The following is a 13,158-nucleotide window of genomic DNA, read 5'->3' on the forward strand; positions in this document are numbered from 1 at the left end:
TTGTGACCTTGGGTGTAAGATGATGTTTGGATAGTTCAAGTTTCCAGGCAGCGGAGTTTTGCTTGTGTTAGTTTTATTATTTAGAATAATGAATCTGTATCTCTTCTTCCCACGGTGAGGGTCAGACACCACATTGCGATGCCAGGAAGTTGAGACAGTCATCGTCACTACTTCTTCCTCCTCGGTTTTCTCAACAAAGTGATCTCTGACAGGAAGAGGCTTGGATGGCATCAGTGGTGGATGCTGACCTTGCCCATCAACACTAATTCCATGTGCCCACATTAGTACTGTAGCCAGTGTGTGATTAAGTGTTGCATCCTTACCCATTCACTTTGCCTATCAATATCCCCCTGATGCTCTTCTGCATCTTCCTCACAATCCATACTGGCATACAGTTTAGAAATGTCAGGAACTGTGGACATGTTGCACTTGGTCCCCCTATTCAATTCAGTGACATAGATTACATAAACACAAAATAATCTGCAGATGCTGGGGTCAAAGCAACACTCACAACACGCTGGAGGAACTCAGCAGTCGGGCAGCATCCGTGGAAAAGGTCAGTCGACGTTTTGGGCCGGAACCCTTTGTCAGGACTGTAGGGGAAAGGGGCAGAGGCCCTATAAAGAAGGCGGGGGGAGGGTGGGAAGGAGAAGGCTGGTAGGTGCCAGGTGAAGGAACGTTTCGGGCCAGAACATCGACCGATCTTTTCCACGGATGCTGCCCAACCTGCTGAGTTCCTCCAGTGACATAGATTGTTAACTGGATTACCCAGAACTGATCTCCAGGGCAGCACACAGCTTCCCAACTGGAAATGACCCGTTCATTCCTACTTCTACTTTTCTGTCTGCTAAACAATCATCACTCCATGCTAATATCATCCACTCTAATTTTATTTAATAACATCCTGTATGCAATGTCTTACTTGAAGGCCTTCTGGAAGTTGAAATGCATCATATCGATGTGTTTTCCCTTACCTACAGTGTTAGTTACCAAAGCTGAATGCAGAAAAGCCATGTAAGAGATGCTGCTTTACGCAATATCATTCATTTTTATAAATAAAGTACCCTTTGTCAGTGAAATCTCCCAAAGTATATGAGAGTGAGAGAGAGAGAGAGGGAGGGATGTCAAAACAATTACTAGTTCAGGAAGGGGTGATTAGTCTGGAATTATTAAGGGACAGAGGGCTACATACCAAATACTGGTAAATAGGATTGGTTAATGGTCAGACTAGTAGAGTTGGCTTGTAGGAAAGTTCCTACACTGTATAACTCTGGATTCTAGACACTGATGTCCAGATTCTGTTGGGGGACGACACAGTAGCATGGCAGTTAGCGTAAGGACAGTCAGAGGTACGAGTTCAATTCTGGCATCCTCTGTAAGTGGTTCCTTCACGTGTGCATGTGACTTTCCCCCGGATGCTCTGGTTTTCTCCCACAGTCCAAAGACCTACCTGTTGGCAGGCCAGTTGGTCATTGTAGATTTTCCCGTGATCAGGCTAGGGTTAAATTGATGGGTTGCTGGGTGGCGCATTCAAAGGGTTTGTTCCGTGCAGTATCTGTAAATAAATAAAAATAAAATTCTTCGCTCTTCCTCCAAGTAACATAGAAAGTGATCAGGGGAAATGGTGAGCTACAGGGATCTGTGCCAATCCTGTGCTGAATCCGATGTCATTTTTAAACAGTTTAATTTTTAAGAACATTTGAATCGATTTTCGAGTTTCTGCTGCTTTTCCGCATCGGGATTTAACAGGTGCGTAAGTTGATGATTTACCACTGGCTGGCTGGTGTGTTGTTGGTGAGGCCAGGAAACGAGAGTGTGGTGTTTTTAGACGTAGACAGAGGTGGGATTTTGTGATATTTGTGTGGGGGTCACTGCAGTCCATGGGTCAAACTGAGTTTCCCAACATGGGCGGCCAGCCAAAGACTCTCGTTCGTGATGTACTGTGTCGTATGATGTGGGCAATCATGGTGTTTCCATGACCAGGACTGTTCTGGGCAAATTTTTTACAGAAGTGGTTTGCCATTGCCTTCTGGGCAGTGTCTTTATTGATCCCAGTCATTAGCAATATTCTTCAGAGATTGTCTGCCTGGTGTCAGTGGTAACATAACCAGGACTTGTGATAACCACCAGCTGCTCCCAAGGGTCGAGTGCTGGGAAATGGTTTCAGTGGAGGTGGCTACTGTGGACCAGCGTACACATGGTGGGCCGAGGGATCAGCTGCAATTGGGTAATGAAGAGGAGGGACTCGGCACAATCATTGGAAACCACTTGAAAGATTTTTTCCTTGTCTGTTTTTTTTCACTTGCTTGTTCATTTGATGTGGCAGAGTGTCATGGGCAGCACTGCATCACACCCACGCACTGCCCCTGGTCTCGGTGGGATCTCACGGGAGCGCAATAGTGCGGAGTCATGTCTAGGCCACGGTGGGGAAACGAGGTGGATTGTAGGCTTATACAACATTCTGGGAGCTTTACGGTCACTATCATTGTCAATTAGTTCCTGTAAGTTACCAGCTGCTGGGGGATTTGATCTCAGATCTCCTTCATTGGCAGGATGAGCTTGAACCCCAGCACAACACACGCACAAAATGCTTGAGGAATTCAGCAGGTCAGGCAGCATCCAGGGAGAGCAATGCTGTCTGAGGGAGAGAAACAGATGACATTTCAGACCAAAGCCCTTCATCAGGACTGGGAAGGAAGGGCAAAGAAGCCCGAATAAGAAGGTTGGGGGAAGGGCATGAGGTACAAGCTGCATATGGGTCAAAGGAGTAGAGATTATAGGGGAGGTGACGGGGGGCATGATTCCCCCTTCCTTTCCAGTACTGATGAAGCGTCTCAGTTTGAAATGTCGGCTGTTTATCAGCCTGGCCTGCATTTTGAGTGCGTGTGTTGCTCTTGAACACCAGTTCCTGGTTGTAGAGTTATGGAGTCATAGGAAACTACAGCACAGAAACAGACCCTTCAGCCCATCTAGTCCATGTCGAACTGTAATTCTGCCCAGTCCCATCGACCTACACCCAGATCATATCTCTCCTTCCCCCTACCAGCCAAGTGTTTATCTAAATTTCTGTTAAATGTTGAAATCAGACCCGCATCCACCACTGGCGCTGACAGCTCGTTCGACACTCTCGCCTCCCTCTGAGTGAAGAAGTTCCCCCTCGTGTTCCCCTGAAACACTTCACCTTTTACCCTTAACCCATGACTCTATTTCTTGTCTCAGTGGGAAAAGTCTGCTTGCATTTACCTCTGTATACTTTTGTATACCTCCATCAAATCTCCCCTTATTCTCCTACCCTCCAGGGAATAAAGTTTTAACCTATTCAACCTTTCCCTCAAGATACATCCTTGTAAATTTGCTCTGTATTCTTTCAATCTCAGTGATATCTATCCTGTATTTTATTTTTTGTCAATTCACAGAAGTCATTGATTGTAGGTAGGTTGAGTTGAAGCTGAAAATGTTCTAGTTTGCAGTCACTGAAGGCAGTATTCCCTTCCTGTACTTAACGGCACAGCTCCTAAAAACTTTTTTCCATGGGTTTGTGGTTCAAGTGGCTGGAAACAAAATCTTTACTGTTGTTGATTTCTGTCCTATTTTCATGAGCAATGGACTGTAGTTAGTGCGGGGAATTCCCTGTTATTTCCAAGATACGTAATGTGGCCACGTGACTGAAGGCAGTCAGTCTGTGTCTTCACAGAACTGCGAGTAACTGCAGTATTTTCACAGCTAGGGACGTTCTGCCAGGCTGGGAGGGTGCTTTCTGGTGAAATGTGGAAGTTCCCCGTCCATGAGTGGGGCTTCATTGAATTACATTTTATGAAAGGTTTCTGAATGGGTCTGTAATTACCCTGATGTTACTTTTAAATGGGTGGGGAGAGAGGTGGGAGGCAATTGTTAAAACGGGTAGTATTGGACCTGATAATTAACCTACTCCCATCATTTTTGGTGGAGATGTCAAACAGTCCCACCTACCTCACAAGCAGAAAGTTAAATATTATGTGAACATGTTTGGACAACAGTGAGTTCTGCTCTCTGAAACAACACCATAAATAGCAGAATCATTCTTCCTCATTCCCTGGTGCAGCGTGCGTTTGTGTGTGTTCATGTGTGTGTGTGCGCGTGTGTGTGCGCGCGTGTGTGTGCGCGCGCATGCACTGACTGCAGTGTGTATGGGGGACAGGTGGGGTGGGGGGTCGGCCAAGCAACATTGAGTGCACACTGGATGAGACCCCCTAGGTCAGGTCCTTGTGGTTTTCCTGTTCAGACAGGCCCCACCCCGCTTTTCCTAAGGTAAAAATTCCAGGTGTGGAAGGGACTACAGATTTAACTCTTTCACTGATGTACTGTGGACAAGTACTTAGCAGTCCAATGTTGTCAGAGACTACGCTTGAACTCGTGTCACCCTGTCCTGTAGGTGGGTGTACAGTTACACCCATAATCTTTGTCACAAACAAGAGAAAGTCTGCGGATGCTGGAAATCTGAGCAACACACACAATATGCTTGAGGAACTCAGCAGACCAGGCAGCATCTATGGAAAAAAGCACAGTCGACGTTTCGGACTGAAACACTTCAGCAGGACTGGAGAAAAAAAGCTGAGGAGTAGATTTGAAAGGTGAGGGAGGAGAGAGAGAAACACCAGGCGATAGGTGAAACTTGGGGGTGGGGATGAAACGAAGACCTAGGAAGTTGATTGGTGAAAGAGACAGAAGGCCTTGGAAGAAAGAAAAAGGGGGAGGAGCACCATAGGGAGGCCATGGGTGGGCAAGGAGATAACAGAGAGGAACAAGGGGATGGGAAATGGTGAAGGGGTGGAGGCATAACTGGAAGTTTGAGCAATTGATGTTCATGCCATCAGGTTGGAGGCTACCCAAATGGAATACAAGCTGTTGTTCCTTCAACCTAAGTGTGGCTTTATCACGACAGTGGAGGAGACCATTGATGGATATATTGGAATAGGAATGGGAAGTGGAATTAAAATGGGTGGCCACTGGGAGATCCCACTTGTTCTGGCGGATGGAGTGTCGGTGCTTGGCGAAGCGGTCTCCCAATCTACGTCAGGTCTCACAGATATACAGGAGGCCTGCCGGAAGTACTGAACACAGTATATCATCCAACAGACTCACAGGTGAAGTGTCGTCTCATCTGGAGGGACTGCTTGGGCCCCTGAATGGTAGTGAGCGAGGAGGTGTAGGGGCAGGTGTAGCACTTGTTCTGCTTGCAAGGATAAGTGCCAGGAGGGAGATCAGTGGGGAGGGAGGAATGGAGAAGGGAGTCACATAGGGAGCAATCCCTGCGGAAAGCAGAAAGTTGGGGGGAGGAAAAGATGTGTTTGGCGGTGGGATCCAATGGGAGGTGATGGAAGTTTCGGAAAATTATGTGCTGGATGCGGAGGCTGGTGGGGTGGTAGGTGAGGACATGAGGAACCCTGTCCCTGGTAGCGTGGCGGGAGGATGGAGTAAGAGCACACATGTGTGAAATAGAAGAGAGTCAGTTGAGGGCAGCGTTGATGGTGGAGGAAGGGAAGCCTCTTTCTTTAAAAAAAGAGAACATCTGCTTTGTTCTAGAATGAAAAGCCTCATCGTGAGAGCAGATGCGGCAGAGATGGGGGAATTGAGAGGGGGGGATGGTGTTTTTACAAGTAACAGGGTGGGACAAGGTCTGGTACAAGTAGCAGGGTGGCCACCCATTTTAATTCCACTTCCCGTTCCCATTCTGCGTGTCCATCCATGGCCATCCACAATGAGGTCACACTCAGGCTGGAGGAACAACACTTTATACTCCATTTGGGTAGCCTTCAACCCGATGGCGTGGACATCGATTTCTCAAACTTCCAGTAATGCCCCCTCCCCTTCACCATTTCCCATCCCCTTGTTCCTCTCTGTTATCTCCCTGCCCACCCATCGCCTCCCTCTGGTGCTCCCATTCTCCCCCCTACTCTCTTCTTTCTTCCATGGCCTTCTGTCTCTTTCACCAATCAATTTCCCAGCTCTTTGCTTCGTCCCTCCCCCTCCAAGTTTCACCTGTCGCCTGGCATTCCTCTCTCTACCTTTCCACTCTACTCCCCAGCCTTGTTTCTCCAGTCCTGCCGAAGGGTCTCGGCCCGAAACGTTGACTCTACTTTTTTTCCCTAGATGCTGCCTGCCCTGCTGAGCTCCTCCATTCTGTGTGTGCTGCCCACGGCCTTTGAGGTGGAGCAGCTTTCCTTGACCTCTCGCTTACAGAGAGTCCGGGCAGGGGGTGGGGTTGAAGATTGGAGGGGAGGGTGGGGGGCATTGTTTCAGTTTGGGGGTAGAGGTGGGGGGGCAGTTCTGGAGCTCATTGCTGAGAGGACAGGGAAGGCAGAAACCCTCACTCTTGTACTTGAAGAGTTGTGACCTTCAGGGCTGGCAGGTGAGTTAGACTGGGGAACTCTCCTCAACCTGCACAGCCATGAGGGGTCTAATAGTGCTTGGTTTGTAAGTTTTTAATGGTTCTTTAACATTGTACAATGCGTGATTCACTGATTGTAGATCAGCCTATCAGAATAGAGAAAAGTACAGCCACTTGGCCCATGATATTGTGTTGGTCTTGATGCGTATTTATCCTAAGTATCTTCCCGTGTCTCATCTATATCCTCTAGTCCCTTCATATTCATGTGTCTGTCTAAAAGCCTCTTACACTCCTCTAGGCTGTCTGCTTCCCTGGTAACCCACTCCAGGCGTCCGTTTTAAGTATTAAAAAAATAACTTGCCCCTCACATCATCTTTCAAGTCCGCCCTTTCTAAACTAAAAGTATGTTCTCTAGTGTTTGACATTTTCTACCCCAGGACAAAGATTCTGACTGTCTACCCTATCTATGCCTCTCATGATTTAAAAAAAAACTGCAGGGTTTCCCCTCAGCCTGTAGTGTTCGAGGGTGAAGAACCCAAGTTTGCCCAACCTCTCCTTATACAGTAGCTCGTTCTCTCTAATCCAGGCAGCCTGGAAAACCTCTTCTGCGCCCTGGCCACACTCTCCACGTCCTTCCTATAGTGGGGTGACCAGAAGTGCACAGCATACGCCATGTGGTGTGAACAAAGCTTTGCATGACTTCTTTACACTTCTGCTAAATACTCCTCCCAAAGAAGACAAGCATGCCATAGGCTTTCTTTACTATCTTATTCACTTGTGTAGTTACTTACAGCAAACTATGGTCCTGGACCCCCAAGATCCTTCTGTACCTCAGTGCTACTAAAGGACCTTCCCTGAATGGTATACTTCCCCCTTCCATTTGACGTCCCCAAAGTGCAACATCTCACCCTCATCAAATTAAACTCTTATCTGCCATTTCCCAACCGCTATCTGTAACTGATCTATTCTTACTGTATTCTTTCATAATCCTTTACAGCTCTTTCAGTCTTGGTATCTTCTCCAAGTCATTGATGCGTATCACAAACAGTAGGGAACCCAGCAAAGTCCTTGTGGAACACTTCCAGTCACTTCCATCTAGAATAACAGCCCTCCAACACTACCCAGGGGAGGGGAACGTCGACTCAGACCATGAGAGGCCTGCGTCGGGCATTTTCATACCTTACAGGGTGCAGATTGGAAGTCTGTGTGGGGCGCCATGGCTGGCACAGACACTAGGGCAATGTGTGGTTAAGTGCCTTGCTCAAGAATACAAACACGCTGCCACAGCTGAGGCTCGAACTAGTGACCTTCAGATCACTAGACGAACGCCTTAACTACTTGGCCATGTGCCCAACACTACTCACTGTCTCCTATAGCAAATGGGAAATTTTAACACAGATGTTAACTTGTGTCAGAGGAAACCAGACAACGCTTGCTCTTTAACACAGGGTATTAGGAGACTGGGATAATGAGTCCAGCTCCCAGAAGCGACATGGATTGTGTTCCCTGTTGGTGGCCCACGCTCGAGGTAACGCCAGCACTTCTTGCCTTAATTCATTGACTCACTCTTCTCCTGTTCAGATCTGTAACTACGTCGGGCACGCCAAGATCGTGGTTCAGCTGGTGACTTCTGGTCGGGACATGGTTCACCTCCACGCACACAGCCTGGTGGGCAAGCAGTGCGAGAAGGGGATCTGCCTGGTGCAAATTGGCCCCAAGGAGATGACGACAACGTGAGTCTTCTGCTGGTGGGCCCCCTCTGACCCCAGGGATGGTTCCCACGGGAATGTCACAGTTTAGAGGTTCCTCAGTTACAAGGATCACCCTGTATGATACAAATTCTTCGATCCAATCCCCAACCTCAGTACATTAACCTCATTAGCAAACCCCACTGCCTCGTCCTTACTCCTGTCCCAATTACCCCTCAGACCAAGCCCCTTCTTACCCCTCCCACATTCCCTCCTCTTTACCCCTCCCCTCTTCCCCACATACCCCCTTACCCCTTTCAGCTCTTTCCTTCCTCACCAAAGCCCCCTCCTGTCCACCTTCCTCCATACTCTCCTAACCCCTCCTTATCGTTCCCCTCTCCCCCATCAAAACCCCTCCACCCTCTCAACCCTCCACTTCCACCTCCCATCCCCTCTCCAGTGAGTGAAATCATCATGTACTTCTCCCTCTGTACCCTCCGCCGCCTGGGCAATTGGACCTGCTTCTCATTGAAGATAACAGGGTGGAAGAGATGTTTGGCCTGTCATGCCTCTGCTGACTCTTACAAAGAGTTTTCCAACTAGCCCCACACCCCTTGCACGTACCCAGTTTCCCTTGTCCCCACTCCTGCTGCAGCCTTCCCCACTCTCTTGCCAATAATCTCCCTCGCCCCGGCCCTCCCATACTCACTTACCTAGTCTCTTGCTCACATTCCCTCACATCCTCCACTCTCCCTCACATCTGACCTGCCTCAAACCCCTCTTCCTCAACCCTTGTCAGCCTCACCCACTCTCCCACAGCTACTCTACCCCCCATTCCATCATGTCTGATTTATTAGCTCCCTCTACCCCATTCTCCCTGCCAACTCCCAGTAACCTTTGATGCCCTTACTAATCAAGAATCTCTCGACTTCCATTTTAAATATACCCAATGATTTGGCCTCCACAGCCGTATGCAGCAATGAATTCCACAGATTCACCACTCCCTGGCTAAAGAAATTCCTCCTCATCTCTGTTCCAAAGGGACGTCCTTCTTTTCTGAGGCTGTGGCCTCTGGTCCTAGACTTCCACACCATAGGAAATATCATATCTGCATTCACTCTATCTAGGCCTTTCAATATTCGATAGGTTTCAATGAGATCGCCCTTCATTCTTCTAATCTCCAGCGAGTATGAGCCCAGAGCCGTCAGAAGCCACATACATTGACCCTTTCATTCCTGGGATGATGCTTGTGAACTTCCCCTCGACCCTCTCCAAAGCCAGAACATCCCTTCTTTGATAAGGGGCCCAAAACTGTTCAAATGCAGCCTGACCAATGCCTTATAAAGCCTCAGCATTATATCCTTGCTTTTATATTCTAGTCCTCTTGAAATGAATGCTAACATTAAATCTGCCTTCCTTACTACCAGCTCAACATGTAAGTTAACCTTCAGGGAATCCTGCACAAGGACTCCCAAGTCCCTTTGCAACTCTGATTTCTCAATTTGCTCACCCCTTTGCCTTTATTCCTTCTACTAAAGTGCATGAACTTACGCTTCCCAACTCCTCAACGTGACCTGCCCCTCCACCTGTCTTCCTATCATTTGCAAACTTGGCCAGAAAGCCATCAATTCCATCATCCAAATTACTGACGTACAACGTGAAACGAAGTGGTACCAACCCCTGCAGAACACCACTAGTCACAGGCAGCCAACCAGAAAGGGCCCCTTTTATTCCCACTCTTTGCCTCCTGCCAGTCAGACTGTTCCTGCGGAGGGCACTCCCTGGGGAAGGTGAGGTTGTTGCGGGGTTTCCCAGGGAAGAGGTGTGGGTGTCCCAGGGAGTGGTCTGTATGATTCTGGGGAGGGGAAGGGCATGGCATGGGTGTTCTTGGACAGAGGGAGAGTGTGGGTGGTCCCAGGGAAGGGGAGGATGTGGGGATCCCAGGGAAGGGGAGGATGTGGGGGTCCCAGGGAGAGAAAGGTTTGACTGGTCTCAGGAAGGGTGTGTTGGGGCCCTGGGGAGTGTGTGGGGGTTTCAGGGAAAGTGCAGGTGGTCCCAGAAAGAAGATCGTTTGAGGGGTCTCGGGGAGGGGAGGGCGTGAGGGCGTTCTCAGGGAGGGGAGGGTGCGAGGGGTCTCGGGGAGGGGAGGGTCTGAGGGGTCTCGGGGGGGAGGGTGAGAGGGGTCTCGGGGAAGGGAGGGCGAGGGGTCTCGGGGAGGGGAGGGGAGGGTGTGAGCATTCCTGGGGAAGTGTGGGTGGCCCGGGAATGGTGAGCTGGTGGATGTGGGTCGTCTGGGGGAGGGTGTTGAAGGCAATCTGCCTCTCCCCCCCTCACAGCCGAGCCTTTGACCCCTGACCCCTGACCCCTGTCACCACTGCAGGTTCCCAAACCTTGGCATCCTCCACGTGACCAAGAAGAACGTGGCCAGCACACTGGAGCAGAGAATGATTCAGGCCTACATGATGGGTTACAACAATGGTGTGGTGATTCACCCCGAGCTCAACCACCGACACAGTGATGGCTACGGCCCGATGGAGCTGACAGGTCAGTTACAGGGGATAGCACGGGCATGATGGGCCAAACATTGGGGGGCAGGGGTTGTTGCTGAGTGAAGTGAGAGGTTTGTGGTGACTGGGCCTGTTACTGTCTGCAGAGCGGGAAAAGGAGCTGATCCACAACGCATCGATCCAGCAGGCAAAGGAAATGGACCTGAGCGTGGTCCGCCTCATGTTCACCGCCCTCCTGCCCGACAGCAGTTGCCGGTTCACCCGCAAGCTGGAGCCCGTCATCTCCGACCCCATCTACGACAGCAGTGAGTTACAGACCGGACTGGGGAGGGGGCATGGCTCGTACGGAGGGCACGCTGGTCATTCGGTGCATGGGGGTGAGGGTGGGCCGCAGAACTCACTCCCCCCTGTTGGAAGCCGGGGAGAAGGTCCTGTTGGAGCCGGGTGCTACCCCAGGCCCAAACTGCTGCCCCCCCCCACCCCTGCACAAGAGCAGAGTGGCTGAGTGTGGAATCACTGCACTTTAGCAGAAGGCAGGGACGGGGTCTGGGTCTGGGGTCCGTCCTTCACGATGGCTCCGCGTGTGGGCCCACAGGGTGCCCTGGGCAATGGTGGGTGGTGGGGCAGGGGGCCGTGAAGGTCAGTGGAGGCAGTGGTGGTTCGTGGGGCTGTGGGCAATGATGGATGGTGGAGGCAATTGTGGTTACTGGGGACAGTGATGGTCAGAGAGTCAGGGGGCAGTGATGGTCAGTGGGTCAGGGGGCAGTGATGGTCAGAGAGGCTGGAGACAGTGGTGGTCAGTGGGGCAAGGGTCAATGGTGGTCAGTGGGGCTGGGGACAGTGGTGGTCAGTGGGGCTGGGGGCAGTGGTGGTCAGTGGGGCAGGGGGCAGTGATGGTCAGAGAGTCAGGGGGCAGTGATGGTCAGAGAGGCTGGAGACAGTGGTGGTCAGTGGGTCAGGGGGCAGTGATGGTCAGAGAGTCAGGGGGCAGTGATGGTCAGTGGGGCTGGAGACAGTGGTGGTCAGTGGGGCAAGGGGCAGTGATGATCAGTGGGGCTGGGGACAGTGGTGGTCAGTGGGGCAGGGGCAGTGATGGTCAGTGGGTCAGGGGGCAGTGATGGTCAGTGGGTCAGGGGGCAGTGATGGTCAGAGAGGCTGGAGACAGTGGTGGTCAGTGGGGCAAGGGTCAATGGTGGTCAGTGGGGCTGGGGACAGTGGTGGTCAGTGGGGCAGGGGGCAGTGATGATCAGTGGGGCTGGGGACAGTGATGGTCAGTGGGGCTGGAGACAGTGGTGGTCAGTGGGGCAAGGGTCAATGGTGGTCAGTGGGGCTGGGGACAGTGGTGGTCAGTGGGGCAGGGGCAGTGATGATCAGTGGGTCAGGGGGCAGTGATGGTCAGTGGGTCAGGGGGCAGTGATGATCAGTGGGGCTGGAGACAGTGGTGGTCAGTGGGGCAAGGGTCAATGGTGGTCAGTGGGGCTGGGGACAGTGGTGGTCAGTGGGGCAGGGGCAGTGATGGTCAGTGGGGCTGGGGACAGTGGTGGTCAGTGGGGCAGGGGGCAGTGATGGTCAGTGGGGCTGGGGACAGTGGTGGTCAGTGGGGCAGGGGGCAGTGATGATCAGTGGGGCTGGGGACAGTGATGGTCAGTGGGGCTGGAGACAGTGGTGGTTAGTGGGGGAAGTGCAATGAAAAACTTACTTGCAGCAGTATCACAGGCACTGGGCATCAGATACAGCACGTTCACCAGGAAAATGTAAATCAAACATAAATTATACCCCAAAGAACAAAAGAAAAACAAAGTCCATTTTAGTGCAAAGTGATGAAAGAGCTGCTACACTGAGGACATGATTAGGGCTTTGCCGTTTGGTTATGGATCTGAATGGTCAAAGGGAACCCGGAGCTGTTCTTGGACCCGGAGCTGCTGGACCGCCTGCCTGATGGTAGCTGCAGGAAGGTGGTATGGCCCGGGTACTGGGGACCTTTGTTGGGTGTTGTCTTGGTGAGGCCACCGGATACCACCGGTGGTGGGAGGGACATACCCGTGATGTATTCGGCTGAGTCCACGACTCTCTGAAGCTTCTTATGTTCCTGCAAATCCGAATTGCTATACTAAAGCATGATGTGACCAGTCAGGGTGGTTTCAACAGTACGTTCTGTGACTGGTGGTCCGCAGGGGCAGTGGTGAGCTACCCAGGTGAAGTACAATAATCTCAGTATGCTGGTGTGTGTGTGTCCCTTGCGAAGTTGGTGGTCAGCTGCCCACTACTGACCACTGACCAGTACCAAACTCTGCTGAGAGACAGGGAGGATGTGAGGGCCAGAAGGGACTACAAAGACACAAAACACTTTCAATCTTAGTTTATTGTGAAGCCAGTAGTGTTACAGCCCCCTGATGGGATATGTTTGTTGGTGCCAGCTGGGAAACGGGGACAGACGAAGCCCATGGACACTAACTACCAGCTAGGGTTTTCCAAGTGTTTCCATGTCGGAGTCTCTGTGCAGGATGAGCAACTCGGGGACTGGCAGTTCACCAAAACTGAAAGTTAACGTAGGTTCTTTCCTCGCCAATGGAAACTTACTGTCACTTTTAACTGA

General features: G+C 51.0%; 1 protein-coding gene across 2 annotated transcripts in view; it reads left to right on the plus strand.

Annotated features, from left to right (window-relative positions):
- The window catches only part of nfkb1 (nuclear factor of kappa light polypeptide gene enhancer in B-cells 1), a 126,903-nt gene that overhangs the window by 48,741 nt on the left and 65,004 nt on the right, over positions 1-13,158 (plus strand). For both annotated transcript variants that reach the window (XM_063046963.1, XM_063046962.1), the window contains exons 6-8: positions 7,949-8,100; positions 10,436-10,599; positions 10,709-10,867. In XM_063046963.1, the coding sequence (XP_062903033.1) occupies positions 7,949-8,100; positions 10,436-10,599; positions 10,709-10,867 (475 nt within the window). The remainder of the gene's footprint in view (positions 1-7,948; positions 8,101-10,435; positions 10,600-10,708; positions 10,868-13,158) is intronic.

The sequence above is a fragment of the Mobula hypostoma genome, chromosome 4, assembly GCF_963921235.1.
Source record: "Mobula hypostoma chromosome 4, sMobHyp1.1, whole genome shotgun sequence".
NCBI lineage: Eukaryota > Metazoa > Chordata > Chondrichthyes > Myliobatiformes > Myliobatidae > Mobula > Mobula hypostoma.